General features: G+C 42.8%; 1 protein-coding gene across 1 annotated transcript; it reads left to right on the forward strand.

Moving 5' to 3' along the window:
• The first annotated feature begins 83 nt into the window (after nucleotides 1–83).
• On the forward strand, nucleotides 84–19984 carry LOC147343496 (protein FAM90A5-like). Its single transcript, XM_086379815.1, has 7 exons — nucleotides 84–316; nucleotides 4895–4977; nucleotides 8566–8734; nucleotides 9177–9373; nucleotides 9771–9876; nucleotides 10405–10413; nucleotides 19188–19984. Exons 3-7 carry the CDS (start codon nucleotides 8615–8617, stop codon nucleotides 19884–19886), a joined length of 1131 nt encoding a protein of 376 aa, XP_086235941.1. The 5' UTR covers nucleotides 84–316; nucleotides 4895–4977; nucleotides 8566–8614; the 3' UTR covers nucleotides 19887–19984.
• Nucleotides 19985–20501: the final 517 nt, after the last annotated feature.

Consider the following 20501-nt stretch of genomic DNA (forward strand, 5'->3'; position numbering starts at 1 on the left):
TGTGTGTTTTTTCTTGTTTTGTTTGCTCTCTCTTAATAATGTTTTGTACTTCTTCCCTCTTTTTCTTTGTATTTAGTGTTCCATATATGAGTGAATTTTCTAAGGCATTTTTCTTTTCTGAAAGTGTCTGCAAGATGTTGTTAGATCAAATGTGATACTTAACCTTGATTGGATTAATACAACCTCGTCAAGGTCAGGTGATGTGGGAGCACACTCAAAGGCAGCAGGAGAGGGAAATGACCCCACTGACTCTCCTTAGCCACCTTCAAAGGTGCACAAAGTGTCCAGCACTGACATTCTGAGCATTTACTGACAGGTAAGAGGGATACGGCTGGGATTAAGGCTGTTTTAAATTTGGTGGTGTATGTCCATGGGAGAAATGGGACAGTAGATGAAAGAGGTGTCAATGTGGTCTAGGCGATGGGGTATGGATACTTTAATGTTTACAGTTCATGATTTTTTGTAGGGTGATTTTCTTGAAGAGATGTCTAGTCTTTCCCATTCTGTTGTTTTCCTCTCTTTCTTTGCATTGATTGTTGAGGAAGGGTTTCTTATCTCTCCTTGCTATTCTCTGGAACTCTGCATTCAGATGCTTATATCTTTCCTTTGCTCCTTTGCTTTTGGCTTCTCTTCTTTTCACAGCTATTCGGAAGGCCTCCTCCGACAGCCATTTTGCTTTTCTGCATTTCTTTTCCATGAAGATGGTCTTGATCCCTGTCTCCTGTACAGTGTCTCGAACCTCCGTCCATAGTTCCTCAGGTACTCTGCCTATCAGATCTAGTCCCTTAAATCTATTTCTCCCTTCCATTGTATAATCATCAGGGATTTGATTGAGGTCATACCTGAATGGTCTAGAGGTTTTCCCCACTTTCTTCCATTTAAGTCTGAATTTGGCAAGAAGGAGTTCATGATCTGAGCTACAGTCAGCTCCCAGTCTTGTTTTTGCTGACTATAAACAGCGTCCCCATCTTTGGCTGCAAAGAATATAATCAATCTGATTTCGGTGTTGACCATCTGGTGATGTCCATGTGTAGAGTCTTCCTTTGTGTTGTGGGAAGAGAGTGTTTGCTATGACCAGTGCGTTCTCTTGGCAAAACTCTATCAGCCTTTGCCCTGCTTCATTCCGTATTCCAAGGCCAAATTTGCCTGTTACTCCAGGTGTTTCTTGAATGAAAAGGACATCTTTTTTGGGTGTTAGTTTTAAAAGGTCTTATAGGTCTTCATAGAACTGTTCAACTTCAGCTTCTTCAGGTTTAATGGTTGGGGCATAGGCTTGGATTACTCTGATATTGAAAGGTTTGCATTGGAAATGAACAGAGATCATTCTGTGGCTTTTGAGATTGCATCCAAGTACTGCATTTCAGACTCTTTTGTTGACCATGACGACTACTCCATTTCTTCTCAGGGATTCCTGCCCACAGGAGTAGATATAATGATCATCTGAGTTAAATTCACCCATTCCAGTCCATTTTAGTTGGCTGATTCCTTGAATGTCAATGTTCACACGTGCCATCTCCTGTGTGACCACTTCCAATTTGCCTTGATTCATGGTCCTGACATTCCAGGTTCCTATGCAATATTGCTCTTTACAGTGTCAAACCTTACTTCTATCACTGGTCCCATCCACAACTGGGTATTGTTTTGCTTTGGCTCCATCCCTTCATTCTTTCTGGAGTTATTTCTCCACGGATCTCCAGTAGCATATTGGGCACCTACTGACCTGGGCAGTTCCTCTTGCAGTATCCTATCATTTTGCCTTTTCCTACTGTTAATGGGGTTCTCAAGGCAAGAATACTGAAGTGGTTTGCCATTCCCTTCTCCAGTGGACCACATTCTGTCAGACCTCTCCACCATGACCCTCCCACCTTGGGCGGCCCCACAGGGCATGGCTTAGTTTCATTGAGTTAGACAAGGCTGTGGTCTGTTTGATCAGATTGGCTAGTTTTCTGTGATTGTGGTTTCCGTGTGTCTGCCCTCTGATGCCCTCTCGCAATACCTACCATCTTGCTTGGGTTCTCTTACCTTTGACGGGGGGTATTTCTCCATGGCTGCTCCAGAAAGTGCAGCCGCTGCTCCTTACCTTGGATGAGGGCTATCTCCTCAGGGCCGCCCCTCCGGACCTGAAGGTGGAGTAGTTCCTCTCGGCCCTCCTGGGCACGCACGGCCGCCTCTCCTTGAATGTGGGTTTCTCCTCTCGGCCGCTTCCTCTGACCTTAGATGTGTAGTAGCTCCTCTTGGAGGCCCCCCTGACCTCGGGTGTGGGGTAGCTCCTCTTGGCCACGGAAGGTGTGATCACTCACCTAGAGACTGACATCCTGGAATGTGAAGTCAAGTGGGCCTTAGAAAGCATCACTACGAAAAAAGCTAGTGGAAATGATGGAATTCCAGTGGAGCTATTTCAAATCCTGAAAGATGATGCTGTGAAAGTGCTGCACTCAATATGTCAGCAAATGTGGAAAACTCAGCAGTGACCACGGGACTGGAAAAGTTCAGTTTTCATTCCAATCCCAAAGAAAGGCAATGCCAAAGAATGCTCAAACGAACACACAATTGCACTCATCTCACACACAAGGAAAGTAATGCTCAAAATTCTCCAAGCCAGGCTTCAGCAATACGTGCAAAGAGAACTTCCAGATACTCAAGCTGGTTTTAGAAAAGGCAGAGGAACCGGAGGTCAAATTGCCAACATCTGCTGGATCATTGAAAGCAAGAGAGTTCCAGAAAAACATCTATTTCTGCTTTATTGGCTATGCCAAAGCTTTTGACTATGTGGATCACAATAAAATGTGGAAAATTCAGAAAGAGATGGGAATACCAGACAACCTGACCTGCTTCATGAGAAACCTATATGCAGGTCAGGGAGCAACAGTTAGAACTGGACATGGAACAACAGACTGGTTCCAAATAGGAAAAGGAGTACATCAAGGCTGGCTGTTGTCACCCTGCTTATTTAACTTCTATGCAGAGTACATCATGAGAAACGCTGGGCTGAAGGAAGCACAAGCTGGAATCAAGATTGCTGGGAGAAATATCAATAACCTCACATATGCAGATGACACCACCCTTATGGCAGAAAATGAAGGGGAACAAAAAGCTTCTTGATGAAAGTGAAAGAGGAGAGTGAAAAAGTTGGCTTAAAGCTCAATATTCAGAAAACAAAGATCATGGCATCTGGTCCCATCACTTCATGGCAAAGAGATGGGGAAATAGTGGAAACAGTGGCAGACTTTATTTTGGGGGGGCTCCAAAATCACTGCAGATGGTGATTGCAGCCATGAAATTAAAAGACGCTTACTCCTTGGAAGGAAAGTTAGGACCAACCTAGATAGCATTTTGAAAAGCAGAGATATGACTTTGCCAGCAAAGGTCCATCTGGTCAAGGCTATGGTTTTTCCAGTGGTCAAGTATGGATGTGAGAGTTGGACTGTGAAGAAAGCTGAGCGCTGAAGAATTGATGCTTTTGAACTATGGTGTTGGAGAGGACTCTTGAGAGTCCCTTGGATTGCAAGGAGATCCAACCAGTCCATCCAAACGGAGATCAGTCCTGGGTGTTCATTGGAAGGACTGATACTGAAGCTGAAGCTCCAATACTTTGGCCACCTCATGCAAAGTGTTGACTCATTGGAAAAGACCTTGATGCTGGGAGGGATTGGGGGCAGGAGGAGAAGGGGATGACAGAGGATGAGATGGCTGGATGGCAATCCGGACTCGAGGCACATGAGCTTGTGTGAACTCAGAGAGCTGGTGATGGACATGGAGGCCTGGCCTGGTGCTGTGATTCATGGGGTCACAAAGAGTCGCACACCAACGAGCGACTGAACTGAACTAATTCAGTGAATTTGTTAGATTAAACGTTATGTGTACAAAAAATATATTTCAATTCCAGTAGATCATAAAACTGGTGAGCACCAACAACTTGGGTGTTTCTGTTACCATCCTGTGGACCCGTTTCACTCATCAGCCGTCCCTTTGCCACTATCCTCTGAAATGCCCTACTCTGTTCTGTGAGAATGTTTGCTTTTGTGTCATTTGCTTTCCTTTCTTTTTGTTTTGACTTATTTGCTTTTAAAATTTGTGTTTAATGTTCCACATCGAAGTGAATTCACAAGATATTTCTCTTTTGTAAATGGGTCTTCAAGACACTGAGAGATACAGGGTGAGTTTTGCTGTTCAGTCACTCAGTTGTGTCTAACTCCTTGTGACCCCCTGGACTGTAGCCTACATAACATTGATTGGTTAAGAAAACCTCATTAAAAAAAAAAAAAAAAAAGGAAAGAAAACCTTATCAAGGTCATGTGACCTTAGGGGAGTCTCAAGTCAGCAGGAAAGGGAAATTTCCCCTCTGACCCTCCTCAGCCACCCTGGAAGCTGCACCTCCTCAGCTGGAGTGTCCAGCACTCGTGATTCTGATCATCTGCTGACAGACTAGAGGCTCACAGCTGCATTTCAGGTTGTGTGGTTTAAATTTGGTGTTTGGCTAGTCCCTCAGGGAAATGGGACAAGAGTAACATCATGTAGTGATGTGGCTTTAGGCAGCCTGGGATTGATTCTGTAATTTCTTTAGAATTTTATTTTACTTGTTTTAAGTTTTGGTATTATCCCAATATAATTTTAGTGAAGTTTTAGGTGCATCACCATACATTTCAGCTTCTGTGAACCACACAACTTTTCAGCACCAAAAACTGCAGTTTTCCTCTGTTACTATTTGCTGCCCCATTTTCTTTGAGGCTCCTCTTCTGATTTCCTTTACTCAGGTCTGTGTATCTTTGTATTTGCTATCATGTCAATGTTGTCTTCTTTAAAATTCTTTTTTCTTATTTTCTTTTTGTTTGTCTTTTGTGTTCCACACCTGAGTGAAATTGTGAATTCTTTCTTTCTCTTCACATGTCTTCAGATGTGGTTCGACCAAAGGGAATAGATGACGTCACTTGGCTAAGAAACTCTCGACAAGCTCATGCAACCTTGGAGCAGCCTCAGGTCAGCTGGGAAAAGGACATTCCTTCTTGACCGGTCCTCAGCCACCTTCAAAGCTGCATCTCCCTCAGTGAGGGCATTCCTCCCCCACCTCTCTGATCATCTCCTACAGAGAGGAGGAGCACAGCTGGATTTTAGGATGGCTTTCTTTTTAAACCTGGTGTTCAGCATATTATTCAGAAAAAAGTCCATAGTAAACTTATGTAGTGGTGTGGACTGGCAAGAGGGGAAGGTGTCCTGAACTTTATGATATCATTTTTTTAATTGAGTAAACGTTGATGTTAATATTAGACGTTTCATTTGTACTTTTTTTTTGCAATCACAAAGCTAATTTTAAAACTTTGGGGTGAACTCCACAGGAATAAAAAAGACTGGGAAAGGATAACCCCCTCACCCTCTGAGAGTGGCCAAAAGGGAGAGAGGCTACCTGAGGGGAAGGAAGCACAAAAGGGACCTGCTGCAGACTCAGGGCAAAGGGAACACCATCAGTCCTGGGGCCCGGGAGCCCTGTGGCAGGAAACCCCAGTGTGGGGGCACTGGCTTCAGGCACAGAGGCCAAGGGCAAGAGGGTTGCACACAAAGCCCCAAAGCTACTTGGCTTCCCCCTTCCCTTTTGCCTTTTTCAGCTTCTGCTGCATGATCTGCATGTCCCTCTGCTTGGGGGACAATAGCCCCAGCAGCTCAGTGCTTTCCCTTAACTGAGCTGCTCTGCCTTTTCTTATTCTTCTGGCAGGCAAGCTCCTTCTGGTTACCTCACATCATGGTGACTGCAGCGACTCTGCCCTTTTGTACATTATTATATTTCAGCTTTTTGAGCCTTATTCATGCTCACTCCCAGATTTTTCCTCTGTCGCTGGCGTCACATTTGACCACCATGACTCTCCTGCCTTCTCCCCTGAAACTTCCTCCCTCAGTTCAGTTCAGTTCAGTCACTCAGTCGTGTCTGATTCTTTGCGACCCCATGGACTGCAGCACGGCAGGCTTCCCTGTCCATCACCAACTCCCGGTGTTTCCACAAGTGCATGTCCATTGAGTTGGTGATGCCATCCAACCACCTCATCCTCTGTTGTCCGCTTCAGGGTCTTTTCAAGTGAGTCACTTCTTCACATGAGGTGGCCAAAGAATTGGAGTTTCAGCTTCAGCATCAGTCCTTCCAATGAACATCCAGGACTGATCTCCTTTAGGATGGACTGGCTGGATCTCCTTGCAGTCCAAGGGTCTCTCAAGAGTCTTCTCCAACACCACAGTTCAAAAGCCTCAATTCTTTGGCACTCAGCTTTCTTCACAGTCCAACTCTCACATCCATACATGACTACTGGAAAAACCATAGCTTTGACTAGATGCACCTTTGTTGGCAAAGTAATGTCTCTGCTTTTGAATATGCATCTAGGTTGGTCATAAATTTTCTTCCAAGGACAAAATGTCTTTTAATTTCATGGTTGCAGTCACCATCTGCAGTGATTTGGGAGCCCCCCAAAATAAAGTCTGCCACTGTTTCTACTGTTTCCCAATCTATTTGCCATGAAGTGATGGGATTATATGCCATGATCTTAGTTTTCTGAATGTTGAGGTTTAGGCCAACTTTTTCACTCTCCCCTTTCACTTTCATCAAGAGGCTCTTTGGTTCTTTACTTTCTGCCATAAGGCTTGTGTCATCTGCATATCTGAGGTTATTGATATTTCTCCTGGCAATTGTCATCTCAGCTTGTGCTTCATCCAGCCCAGAGTTTCTCATGATGCACTCTGCATGTAAGTTAAATATGTAGGGTGACGATATACAGCCTTGATGTACTCCTTTCCTGGTTTGGAACCAGTCTACTGTTCCATGTCTGGTTCTAACTGTTGCTTCCTGACCTGCATATATTTCTCAGGAGGCAGGACAGGTGGTCTGGTATTCCCAGCCCTTTCAGAATTTTTCAGAGTTTATTGTGATCCACTCAGTCAAAGTGCTTTGGCATAGTCAATAAAACAAAAGTTGATGTTTTTCTGCAACCCTCTTGCTTTTATGGTGATCCAGTGGATGAGGAAGCCTCCTCCCTACTGTACGCTGCCTGTTCTCATATCTGTGTGTTGCCTCTGTCTCTGCTGTGTTTGTCTGTGCTGGTTTGTTCCTTCTGTGTCTGCTCTCACTCTTCTACCCAAGAGGGAAATCCTCCTGTCTTTGCTTTCAGTCTCTGACTTAATTCATCAGCATCATAGCACTAAGGTCTCTCCATGTTCTGGAAAATAATAACATCTCAACTGTTTTTCTTTTTCTGGCTGATTAGATTTCCGTTGAATAGGCATACTATTAAAATCCAAAAACATTATTTGTTCATCCTTAGTTTAAACATGTATTTCACATGAGCTAGGTACAAATGAGATGCTGAGGACAAAAGTTCCAGAAAACAGACCCTCAGACGTGAATCATCTAAGCTAGCAGAGAGGAAGATAATTTGAAGTGAATTTGTACTTGAAAATTGCCTTCCCTGATGTCGAATGGGAGAGTCCAGTTTTCAAAATTAACCACACTTATTTTTGATTTTCAAATGCCTATTCCTCAATATTAAGTGTAGCTTCCCCCTAGCACAAATGTTTGTATACATGTGGGGACATCTTTTATCTCCTAGACTGTGATACATGTAACCCAAGTCTCTAAATTTAGTCTTCCGAGGATACAAATCCAAATGCATGATATTCTGGGTCTTAATCTGTGTGTCGGGAATCAGGGGAGAATATAGAAATGTCTGGACAGCTCAGTTCAATCTCTCAGTCATGTCTGACTCTTTGGGACCCCGTGGACCGCAGCACACCAGGCTTCCCTGTCCATCTTCACCTCTGGGAGCTTACTCAAACTCATGTCTATCGAGTCGGTGATGCCATCCAACCATCTCATCCTCTGTCGTCCCCTTCTTCTCCTGCCTTCCATCTTTCCCAGCATCCAGTCTTTTCCTATGAGTCAGTTCTTAACATCAGATGGCCAAAGTACGGGAGTTTCAGCTTCAGCATCAGTCCTTCCAGTTAATATTCAGGACTGATTTCCTTTAGGATGGACTGGTTGATCTCCTGGCAGCCCAAAGGACTCTCAAGAGTCTTCTCCAACATCACAGTTCAAAAGCATCAATCCTTCAGCATTCGCATTTGTTTACAGTCCAACTCTCACATCCATACAAGACTACTGGAAAAACCATAGCCTTGACTAGATGGACCTTTGTCAGCAAAGGAATGTCTCTGCTTTTTAATATGCTGTCTAGATTGCTCGTAGCTTTTCTTCCAAGCAACAAGTGTCTATTCATTTCATGGCCACAGTCACCATCTATAGTGATTTTTGAGACCCCCAAAATTAAGTCAGTCACTGTTTCCCTATCCTTTTACCATGATCTTAGTTTTCTGAATGTTGAGTTTTAAGCCAACTTTTTCACTCTTTTCTTCCACTTTCATCAAGAGGCTCTTTAGTTGTTCTTCACATTCTGTAAAGAGAAAGATCTGGGCAGGAGAAGTCAATATGTCAGAAACCTGGTCCTGATGTCATGATTCCCATTTAGGGTCGATAGGGCAGGAATGTCTCTGTGTCTCTGCATCAAAATGACAGTTTCTTCTTTCGTTTCACAGAGGAGATACAAAAATTAAGATTGAGGAGAATCTCCAGTAGGTGTGGAAGATGGGTGGTCATTACAGATGGCTGAGAGCCTACCAACTCTTTCAAGACCAGAAAGTGAGGAAGCAAAACCTGGGACCTGGGAGGCAGATGGCTCCCCCACCACAGGAGAAAGACTCCATGGTGAGTGAAGGCTTGGACCTGCAGGGAATCTGTGGGTGGCATGAACTGCAGAGACAGGGTTTAGACCTGGAATATTCTGGGTCCATAACTAACTAGTGAATTTGCATCCAAAGATAGCTGCCTCGACCTCCGTCCCCAGCAGATTGAGCCACTCAGAGCCTGGGAGGAACCATCAGGGCTCTTCAGGGTTATGTCTGCCCTGGCTTCATCCAGATCTTTCAATGGGGCTCTTACTGTTTACCTTAGACCGCCAGACCCTCCTCCTCTGATGGTGCTGACAAGGGCTTTGGGAACCACAATATTGTAACTATCCCGGTACCTGTGGGACCGCGTCCTTTCTTCAGAACCAGCATGCAATGCTCTCCACCCGTTCTTGCATTCCCTTTGGCCTCGTGCCTGAGGCTTCTGCTGACTCACTTACCTGGTTCTTCTCCACCCACAGGTGAAGTGTAAGGACTGTGGAGACTTTGGGCACACAGCAAGGAGCCTCAGGTGCCCCATGAAGCGCTGGCAAGGGGCGCTGGTCCCCTTGCCCTTGGGGTCCAGATTCGGTAAGGAGAACCTGGTGTGGAAGCTGCAGGACACACCGACCCCAGGGACCCCTGAAACGACTGAGAGAGAGAAGGAGGAAAGGCAGAGGTGAGTGGCGGGGAGGTGGGACCCAAGGTCTGGGTTGCAATCTGGAGACTGTTCCTCTCCTTGTCGACACTGTGCTGAACCATGTCTAGAAAGGACAGGGAAACTCGGGAGACAGAGACAGGAATGACGTCCTCAGGGGCCACACTCAGGGGCTCACACTAGGCCCTGAAGTCACTAAAGAGAGTGTGGAACACACAACTTTGCAGCTGACCGGCCCTGAAGCCCTGGAGGGGTCTCTGGAGTCGGGGAAGGACATGGGGGTTCAGCACAAAGGCAGAGGGGTTCAGGTCTGGTGTCACTCCCAAATTAGGAAAGGGGCTGGGCCACAGACAGCACCGTTGGTCCCAACTATGACAAGAACACTGGGTTTCTGACACTTGACATGTTTGTGTTGCAGGAAAGAGGAGCAGCAGAGAAAGCTCTTGCAGCGATTTCCCAGGAGGCCCTGCCGTCGGCAGCCACAGAGCTGGAAGGAGGAGCCAGAGCCCGGCCTCTGCCTGAGGGTCAGTCTCTGCTGGGCCCCCTCTTTAATCCACTGGCCTCAGTCCTGTCTGTGGGAGGAAACCGGTCATATTCTTTCCTGACCAATGGCATCATTTATTTTTCAGATGCCATTTTTCACGGTGCCTTTGATTTTGCATTCTTACTCGTATGTCTGGTGAGAAGCTGGCAGAGACATGGAAGTGATTTTATCAGCGGCTTCCTTGTGAAATCCTTTAAGTTAGAAGAGGAATCTGTAAATTGTGATTCATCCTCCAAAACTGGACAGGAAAATTCATTTTGCCATCAAGGTGCCTGCAAATCACCAATCTGTGTACAGTCTCAAATAGAAGGTCTACCAAAAGCTTGCTTCCCCTTACTTAACAAGAGACATGGTTTGAACATTTCCATTTGATGTATAAATGTATCAAGATCACATGAGCACACTAATATTGAGGATCTTATCATATAAAATGAATGCATGTGAGGTGTTTTACTGGATGGAGAGGAGATTCTCACATCTGGCCTCTCTGTGTGGTCTTGTCTTCCAGCACCCAAACATGCCTGTTCTTTTTTTTTTTTTTTTCTAATTTTATTTTATTTTTAAACTTTACATAATTGTATTAGTTTTGCCAAATATCAAAATGAATCCGCCACAGGTATACATGTGTTCCCCATCCCGAAACCTCCTCCCTCCTCCCTCCCCATACCATCCCTCTGGGCCGTCCCAGTGCACCAGCCCCAAGCATCCAGCATCCTGCATCGAACCTGGACTGGCAACTCGTTTCCTACATGATATTTTACATGTTTCATTGCCATTCTCCCAAATCTTCCCACCCTCTCCCTCTCCCACAGAGTCCATAAGACTGTTCTATACATCAGTGTCTCTTTTGCTGTCTCGTACACTGGGTTATTGTTACCATCTTTCTAAATTCCATATATATGCGTTAGTATACTGTATTTATGTTTTTCCTTCTGGCTTACTTCACTCTGTATAATAGGCTCCAGTTTCATCCACCTCATTAGAACTGATTCAAATGTATCCTATTTAATGGCTGAGTAATACTCCATTGTGTATATGTACCACAGCTTTCTTATCCATTCATCTGCTGATGGACATCTAGGTTGCTTCCATATCTTGGCTATTATAAACAGTGCTGCGATGAACATTTGGGTACATGTGTCTCTTTCCCTTCTGGTTTCCTCAGTGTGTATGCCCAGCAGTGGGATTGCTGGATCATAAGGCAGTTCTATTTCCAGTTTTTTAAGGAATCTCCACACTGTTCTCCATAGTGGCTGTACTAGTTTGCATTCCCACCAACAGTGTAAGAGGGTTCCCTTTTCTCCACACCCTGTCCAGCATGTATTATTTGTAGACTTTTGGATCGCAGCCATTCTGACTGGTGTGAAATGGTACCTCATAATGGTTTTGATTTGCATTTCTCTGATAATGAGTGATGTTGAGCATCTTTTCATGTGTTTGTTTGCCATCTGTATGTCTTCTTTGGAGAAATGTCTTTTTAGTTCTTTGGCCCGTTTTTTGATTGGGTCGTTTATTTTTCTGGAGTTGAGCTGTAGGAGTTGCTTGTATATTTTTGAGATTAGTTGTTTGTCGGTTGCTTCATTTGCTATTATTTTCTCCCATTCTGAAGGCTGTCTTTTTACCTTGCTAATAGTTTCCTTTGATGTGCAGAAGCTTTTAAGGTTAATTAGGTCCCATTTGTTTATTTTTGCTTTTATTTCCAATATTCTGGGAGGCGGGTCATAGAGGATCCTGCTGTGATGTATGTCGGAGAGTGTTTTGCCTATGTTCTCCTCTAGGAGTTTTATAGTTTCTGGCCTTATGTTTATATCTTTCATCCATTTTGAGTTTATTTTTGTGTATGGTGTTAGAAAGTGGTCTAGTTTCATTCTTTTACAAGTGGTTGACCAGATTTCCCAGCATAACTTGTTAAAGAGATTGTCTTTAATCCATTGTATATTCTTGCCTCCTTTGTCAAAGATAAGGTGTCCATATGTGCGTGGATTTATCTCTGGGCTTTCTATTTTATTCCATTGATCGATATTTCTGTCTTTGTGCCAGTACCATACTGTCTTGATAACTGTGGCTTTGTAGTAGAGCCTGAAGTCAGGTAGGTTGATTCCTCCAGTTCCATTCTTCTTTCTCAAGATCGCTTTGGCTATTCGAGGTTTTTTGTATTTCCATACAAATTGTGAAATTATTTGTTCTAGCTCTGTGAAGAATACTGTTGGTAGCTTGATAGGGATTGCGTTGAATCTATAAATTGCTTTGGGTAGTATACTCATTTTCACTATATTGATTCTTCCAATCCATGAACATGGTATATTTCTCCATCTATTAGTGTCCTCTTTGATTTCTTTCACCAGTGTTTTATAGTTTTCTATATATAGGTCTTTAGTTTCTTTAGGTAGATATATTCCTAAGTATTTTATTCTTTCCGTTGCAATGGTGAATGAAATTGTTTCCTTAATTTCTCTCTGTTTTCTCATTATTAGTGTATAGGAATGCAAGGGATTCTGTGTGTTGATTTTATATCCTGCAACTTTACTATAGTCATTGATTAGTTCTAGTAATTTTCTGGTGGAGTCTTTAGGTTTTTCTATGTAGAGGATCATGTCATCTGCAAACAGTGAGAGTTTTACTTCTTCTTTTCCAATTTGGATTCCTTTTACTTCTTTTTCTGCTCTGATTGCTGTGGCCAAAACTTCCAAAACTATGTTGAATAGTAATGGTGAAAGTGGGCACCCTTGTCTTGTTCCTGACTTTAGAGGAAATGCTTTCAATTTTTCACCATTGAGGATAATGTTTGCTGTGGTTTGTCATATATAGCTTTTATTATGTTGAGGTATGTTCCTTCTAGTCCTGCTTTCTGGAGGGTTTTTATCATAAATGGATGTTGAATTTTGTCAAAGGCTTTCTCTGCATCTATTGAGATAATCATATGGTTTTTATTTTTCAATTTGTTAATGTGGTGTATTACATTGATTGATTTGCGGATATTGAAGAATCCTTGCATCCCTAGGATAAAGCCCACTTGATCATGGTGTATGATCTTTTTAATGTGTTGTTGGATTCTGATGGCTAGAATTTTGTTAAGGATTTTTGCATCTATGTTCATCAGTGATATTGGCCTGTAGTTTTCTTTTTTTGTGGGATCTTTGTCAGGTTTTGGTATTAGAGTGATGGTGGCCTCATAGAATGAGTTTGGAAGTTTACCTTCCTCTGCAATTTTCTGGAAGAGTTTGAGCAGGATAGGTGTTAGCTCTTCTCTAAATTTTTGGTAGAATTCAGCTGTGAAGCCATCTGGACCGGGACTTTTGTTTGCTGGAAGATTTTTGATTACAGTTTCAATTTCCGTGCTTGTGATGGGTCTGTTAAGTTTTTCTATTTCTTCCTGGTCCAGTTTTGGAAAGTTGTACTTTTCTAAGAATTTGTCCATTTCTTTCACGTTGTCCATTTTATTGGCATATAATTGTTGATAGTAGTCTCTTATGATCCTTTGTATTTCTGTGTTGTCTGTTGTGATCTCTCCATTTTCTTTTCTAATTTTGTTGATTTGATTTTTCTCCCTTTGTTTCTTGATGAGTCTGGCTAATGCTTTGTCAATTTTATTTATCCTTTCAAAGAACCAGCTTTTGGTTTTGTTGATTTTTGTTATGGTCTCTTTTGTTTCTTTTGCATTTATTTCTGCCATAATTTTTAAGATTTCTTTCCTTCTACTAACCCTGGGGTTCTTCATTTCTTCCTTTTCTAGTTGCTTTAGGTGTAGAGTTAGGTTATATATTTGACATTTTTCTTGTTTCTTGAGGTGTGCCTGTATTGTTATGAACTTTCCCCTTAGGACTGCTTTTACCGTGTCCCACAGGTTTTGGGTTTTTGTGTTTTCATTTTCATTCGTTTCTATGCAAATTTTGATTTCTTTTTTGATTTCTTCTGTGATTTGTTGGTTATTCAGCAGCGTGTTGCTCAGCCTCCATATGTTGGAATTTTTAATAGTTTTCCTCCTGTAATTGAGATCTAATCTTACTGCATTGTGGTCAGAAAAAATGCTTGGAATGATTTCTATTTTTTTGAATTTACCAAGGCTAGCTTTATGGCCCAGGATGTGATCTATCCTGGAGAAGGTTCCATGTGCGCTTGAGAAAAAGGTGAAATTCATGGTTTTGGGATGAAATGTCCTATAGATATCAATTAGGTCTAACTGGTTTATTGTATCGTTTAAAGTTTGTGTTTCCTTGTTAATTTTCTGTTTAGTTGATCTATCCATAGGTGTGAGTGGGGTATTAAAGTCTCCCACTATTATTGTGTTATTGTTAATTTCTCCTTTCATACTTATTAGCATTTGTCTTACATACTGTGGCTCTCCCGTGTTGGGTGCATATATATTTATAATTGTTATATCTTCTTCTTGGATTGATCCTTTGATCATTATGTAGTGACCTTCTTTGTCTCTTTTCACAGCCTTTGTTTTATTTTATTTTATTTTATTTTATTTTATTTTTTACAAGTCAGGCAATTACAAATCACAGAAACTGAATAATTTGTCCAAGAACACACTGTCAGTGCCAGAGCCTGGATTAATCTCTATTTATTTGATTACAAAAGTCATGCTCTTTCTACTGTGGTGCCTTTAAGGACTAAAAGGTTCATTATTGATATGTGGCCTACACAGATTCAGATGTGTAGATTTTGTGCCTTCTCAAGTTCCTTTCTGGCAAAGAATCATATTTTGCACGATGGATCTAGCTCACAATAGATTTACATTCTTGTGTTTGGCTCTTGAGTTTCCAGAATGTACACTAGGACTTTAAAGACTTGTTTTATTTTATTTTTTTTTGTATTTTTTTTTTTTTACAGCCTTTGTTTTAAAGTCTATTTTATCTGATATGAGTATTGCTACTCCTGCTTTCTTTTGGTCCCTATTTGCATGGAAAATCTTTTTCCAACCCTTCACTTTCAGTCTGTATGTGTCCCCTGTTTTGAGGTGGGTCTCTTGTAGACAACATATGTAGGGGTCTTGTTTTTGTATCCATTCAGCCAGTCTTTGTCTTTTGGTTGGGGCATTCAACCCATTTATGTTTAAGGTAATTACTGATAAGTATGATCCCGTTGCCATTTACTTTATTGTTTTGGGTTCGAGTTTATACACCATTTTTGTGTTTCCTGTCTAGAGAATATCCTTTAGTATTTGTTGGAGAGCTGGTTTGGTGGTGCAGAATTCTCTCAGCTTTTGCTTGTCTGAAAAGCTTTTGATTTCTCCTTCATACTTGAATGAGATCCTTGCTGGGTACAATAATCTGGGCTGTAGGTTATTTTCTTTCATCATTTTAAGTATGTCTTGCCATTCCCTCCTGGCTTGAAGAGTTTCTATTGAAAGATCAGCTGTTATCCTTATGGGAATTCCATTGTGTGTTATTTGTTGTTTTTCCCTTGCTGCTTTTAATATTTGTTCTTTGTGTTTGATCTTTGTTAATTTGATTAATATGTGTCTTGGGGTGTTTCTCCTTGGGTTTATCCTGTTTGGGACTCTCTGGGTTTCTTGGACTTGGGTGATTATTTCCTTCCCCATTTTAGGGAAGTTTTCCACTATTATCTCCTCAAGTATTTTCTCATGGTCTTTCTTTTTGTCTTCTTCTTCTGGAAACCCTATGATTCGAATGTTGTAGAGTTTAATATTGTCCTGGAGGTCTCTGAGATTGTCCTCATTTCTTTTAATTTGTTTTTCTTTTATCCTCTCTGATTCATTTATTTCTACCATTCTATCTTCTAATTCACTAATCCTATCTTCTGCCTCTGTTATTCTACTATTTGTTGCCTCCAGAGTGTTTTTAATTTCATTTATTGCATTATTCATTATATATTGACTCTTTTTTATTTCTTCTAGGTCCTTGTTAAACCTTTCTTGCATCTTCTCAATCCTTGTCTCCAGGCTATTTATCTGTGATTCCATTTTAGTTTCAAGATTTTGGATCAATTTCACTATCATTATTCGGAATTCTTTATCAGGTAGATTCCCTATCTCTTCCTCTTTTGTTTGGTTTGGTGGGCATTTATCCTGTTCCTTTATCTGCTGAGTATTCCTCTGTGTCTTCATCTTGTTTAAATTGCTGAGTTTGGGGTGTCCTTTCTGTATTCTGGCAGTTTGTGGAGTTCTCTTTATTGTGGCGTTTCCTCACTGTGTGTGGGTTTGTACAGGTGGCTTGTCAAGGTTTCCTGGTTAGGGAAGCTTGTGTCGGTGTTCTGGTGAGTGGAGCTGGATTTCTTCTCTCTGTAGTGCAATGAAATGTCCAGTAATGAGTTATGAGATGTCTATAGTTTTGGGGTGACTTTGGGCAGCCTGTATCTTGAAGCTCAGGGCTGTGTTCCTTTGTTGCTGGAGAATTTGCTTGGTATGTCTTGCCCTGGAACTTATTGGCCCTTGTGTGGTGCTTGGTTTCAGTGTCAGTATGGAGGCATTTGATGAGCTCCTGTCAATTAATGTTCCTTCGAGTCAGGAGTTCCCTGAGTCAGGGTTTCGACTTAAGTCTCCTGCTTCCGGTTATCGGTCTTATTTTTACAGTAGTTTCAAAACTTCTCCTTCTATACAGCACCATTGATAAAACATCTACATTAAAGATGAAAAGTTTCTCTACAGTGAGGGTCACTCAGAGAGGTTCACAGGGTTACATGGAGAAGAGAAGAGGGAGGAGGGAGTTAGAGGTGACCCAAATGAGATGAGTTGAATCAATAGTGGAGAGAGTGGGCTAGCCAGTAGTCACTTCCTTATGTGCACTCCACAACTGGACCACTCAGAGATGTTCACGGGGTTATACAGAGAAGAGAAGAAGGAGGAAGGTGACAGAGGTGGCCAGAAGGATAAAAGGGGGGAATGAAAAGGAGGGAGACAGATCCAGCCAGTAATCAGTTCCCTAAGTGTTCTCCACTGTCTGGAACACACTGAAATTCACAGAGTTGGGTAGAGTAGAGAGGGGTTAGGGAGGAGACACAGGCGACCTGGTGGAGAAAAAGGAGAGTCCAAAGGGAGAGAGAGCAGTCAAGCCAGTAATCTCACTCCCTAGTGAAAAATGGGTCCTGAAGATTGGGTCCTTAAAGGTACAAAATTGGTAACAAATACATAAAAGCAAAAATTAAAAATCTAGAGTAGAGTTTGGGATTTCAAAAATACGATGTTAAAGAAAAGAAGAAGGAAAAGAAAGAGAGAAAAAACGAACAAACAAAAACGAACAAGGTCGCGAAAATTATAAAGAAAGTACAGGTACAAAATTGATAACTAATACCAGAAAGCAAAAATTAAAAATCTAGAGTAGAGTTTGGAATTTCAAAAATACAATGTTAAAAAAAAAAAAAGAAGAAGAAAAATAAAGAGAGAAAACAAACAAACAAATACAAACAATGTCACAAAAATTATAAAGAAAATACAGGTACAAAATTGATATCAAATACCAAAAAGCATAAATTAAAAATCTAGAGTAAAGTTTGGAATTTCAGATATACAATGTTATATAAAAGAAGAAGAGAAAGAAACAGAGAAGAAGAAGAAAAAAAGTCACAGAAATTATATAAAGAAAAAAACTATAGGTACAAAATTGATAACATATACCAAAAAGTGAAAATTAAAAATCTAGAGTAGAGTAGAGTTTGGAATTTCAAAAATACAATGTTAAAGAAAAGAAGAAAAAAACAAAAACAAAAAAAAAACAAGGTCAAAAAATTATAAAATATATATATATGAAGTTTGCTGAAGAAGAAAAAAATAGGGTCTTTTTTTTTTTGCAAAGTAATAGGTTATAAAAGTGAAAATTAAAGGAACAATAGAGGACTTAAAATTTTTTTATTAAAAAAAAAAAGAAAGAATGATCGTAAAAATAATAAAAATATATCTAGGACTTTTTTGTGTGTTTTTTTTGTGGGTGTTGTGGGTTCAGTTCATTTTTGGCTAGTTCCTTGGTCAGATTTATATTTCTCAAGATCTATAGGCCCCTTCCTATGTAGTCCGTAGTAACCACAGGGTTTTGATCTATTGCCTGTAGCTTCCAAGGCGTTTCCCTCTGTTACATCTTCTTCTGTTTGCTAGTCTCTTCAGTATCTGGTTTCCGCCCTGACACAAAGGGCACGGTGGAGGACACTTTTTTTTTTTTTTAATTTTAGGCTTACTTGTTCAGTCGCACTGTGGGGACGGAGGGAGGGATGCTGCAAACAAATAACACTGGCGTGGGCTCGCAGTGCCTCAGCCACCCTGGGTCTGCCCCCGCTCACAGCGCATGTAGCCTCCCTGTCCACAACTGCTCGGACTCTAAGTTGTTCTGCCGGGAACAATCCGAGGCCGGCCCTGGGCTGCATGCACCTCCCAGGTCCAAGCCGCTCGGGTTTAGGCACTCGGGTAGTCCTCAGAGGCGCAGACTCAGTTGGGCCTGCGTTTTGTGCTCTTCCCAGGTCCGAGCAGCTCAGGTGATGAGGTGTTTGGCGAGTGCCAATGCTGCGACTTATCGCCTCCCCGCCACTCGGTTATCTGGGTGTAAAACTGGCGCACCTTCTCAGGCAGATGTTGACCGTCCAGACCCCCAAGAAGTTTTAGTTAGCAAAGAAGCCTGCTTACAGTTTTATAGATAATGTCTCTCTGGGGCTGCGATTGCCCCCTTCTGGCTCTGGCTGCCTGTCACTGGAGGGGGAAGATCTGCAGCTGGCTATCTCTGTTCAGTCCTTTGTTCCGTGCGCGGGCCTGGCGGTCTTAGGTTAGGGCTGGCTTTTCGCGTGGTAGATATCCCACAGTCTGGTTTGCTAGCCCAAATTATTTCGCTCAGATAGCGCTCAGGGTATTCAGGCTAGATTCTTACTCTCAGCGATGCAGCCCGCGCCGCGCCTCCCTGCCCAGCCCCCGCTTGCTAATGGCGGATGCAGGCGTCTGCGCTGCTTCTCCGCTGGGAGAGTTACCCTATGGCTCGCAATCTGCGAGTTTTAATTGTTTATTTATTTTTTCTCCCCGTTATGTTGCCCTCTGTGCTTCCAAAGCTCAGCACAGATTTGGCAGTGAGAATGTTTCCTGGTGTTTGGAAACTTCTCTCTTTTTAAGATTCCCTTCCCCAGACGGAACTCCGTCCCTCCCTCTTTTGTCTCTTTTTTTTGTCTTTAATATTTTTTCCTACCTCCTTTCGAAGAGTTGGGTTGCTTTTCTGGGTGCCTGATGTCCTCTGCCGGCATTCAGAAGTTGTTTTGTGGAATTTACTCGACGTTTAAATGCTCTTTTGATGAATTTGTGGGGGAGAAAGTGTTCTCCCCGTCCTACTCCGCCATCTTGGCTCCTCCCCCCGAAACATGCCTGTTCTTATCCACACATCCAAGAGGAAATCCTTCCAGGATCCAGATCACCCAAGAGGGTCACCAACGAGGAGAGATGATGTGAAATCCAGCCTCCCCACAGTGCCTCTCATCGGCAGGAATTTGGCCCCGGCCTTCAAGGGCCACATCGAGGCTCCAGGCAAGAGATGTGCACAGACCCCCAGCCTGACATGTGTGAACCCCCCAAAGAAACCTAGACTCAGCCCCGTCCAGACCCCCCAGCAGAGCACTCTGACAGCAGATCTGGGGGCCTTCCTGAATCTCCCTCCTCCACCCTGCACAGCTGCACGTGGACCAAGAGTGGCCACCCGTGTATCCAGGGAGACACCTGCCCAGGGGCAACAGTTTGACCTTCAGCCTCTAGCGGACAGATCTCCCTCCAGGATCGTGGGTGCCGTCTCTGCAGCCCAACCCCTGCCCATCATCCGTGTCCCAGCCCAGCCTCTCAGGATGCTCTTCCTGAGAGACGGTGAAGGCTGCTGGAGCTGCCGGTACACAGCTCCCCCGTCCCCGCCGCCTGTGGAGCAGCCAGCCCTTCCTGATCAGAGCCCGTCTGTCAACCAGGAGCCTGATGGACACGCTGTCCCCGGGCCCTGGAGCATCCTCTACGATGACCTCCAGGTGTCTTCTTCCTCCGAAGAGAGTGACTGGAACGAAGACACCAGTGGCAACTGAACCTTGTCCTCCAGTCTCAGGAGGTGCCCTGTCATGACTGTGACCTTGACGGGTGGGCTGGGTGTTAGAGGGAGTGGCTGTTTCCAGTGAAGCAGGACTCCCCACCCTGGTGGGCGAAACAGCAGTGGGACCGGACCACCCTGGGGACACACAGCTGCACACACTGCACTGTCTCCTCATGGAATCTGAGTCTGTCCCACGGAATTTACCCAACCAAATGTCAAGCTGTCAACCTAAATCTATTATCAGTAGTTGAGGCAAATTCTAGGAGTGACTTTCAACCATTGTGTAGATAGGAAGTGATGGTAGTATCGGTAGTTGATGATGGTAGTGTCTGTGTTGGATGGTAGTATCTGTATCTGAACATTTGGAACCTGCCTAAAGGGCCTGACTCTGCTCTACAGAAGGTCAGCCACGCCCTGTCCTGAGAGATGTCTAGTGGACTCTGTGGAGTCTTGCACTATAAATCACAGTGGGGAAAATTCCCGTGGCTGTGCTTATCAAGTGTCATTAAATGTTACTACAAAGCTTTGTTTTAAAAATTGTCTTTCTGTGTTTTCAGTATAAACAAAAATTTTTTTACAGTCCTCTCAAGAGATGTAGAAAGATCATTTG

Source organism: Bos grunniens, chromosome 27 (assembly GCF_055505025.1).
Source record: "Bos grunniens cultivar Pamir isolate PY7600 chromosome 27, Bosgru_T2T1.0, whole genome shotgun sequence".
NCBI lineage: Eukaryota > Metazoa > Chordata > Mammalia > Artiodactyla > Bovidae > Bos > Bos grunniens.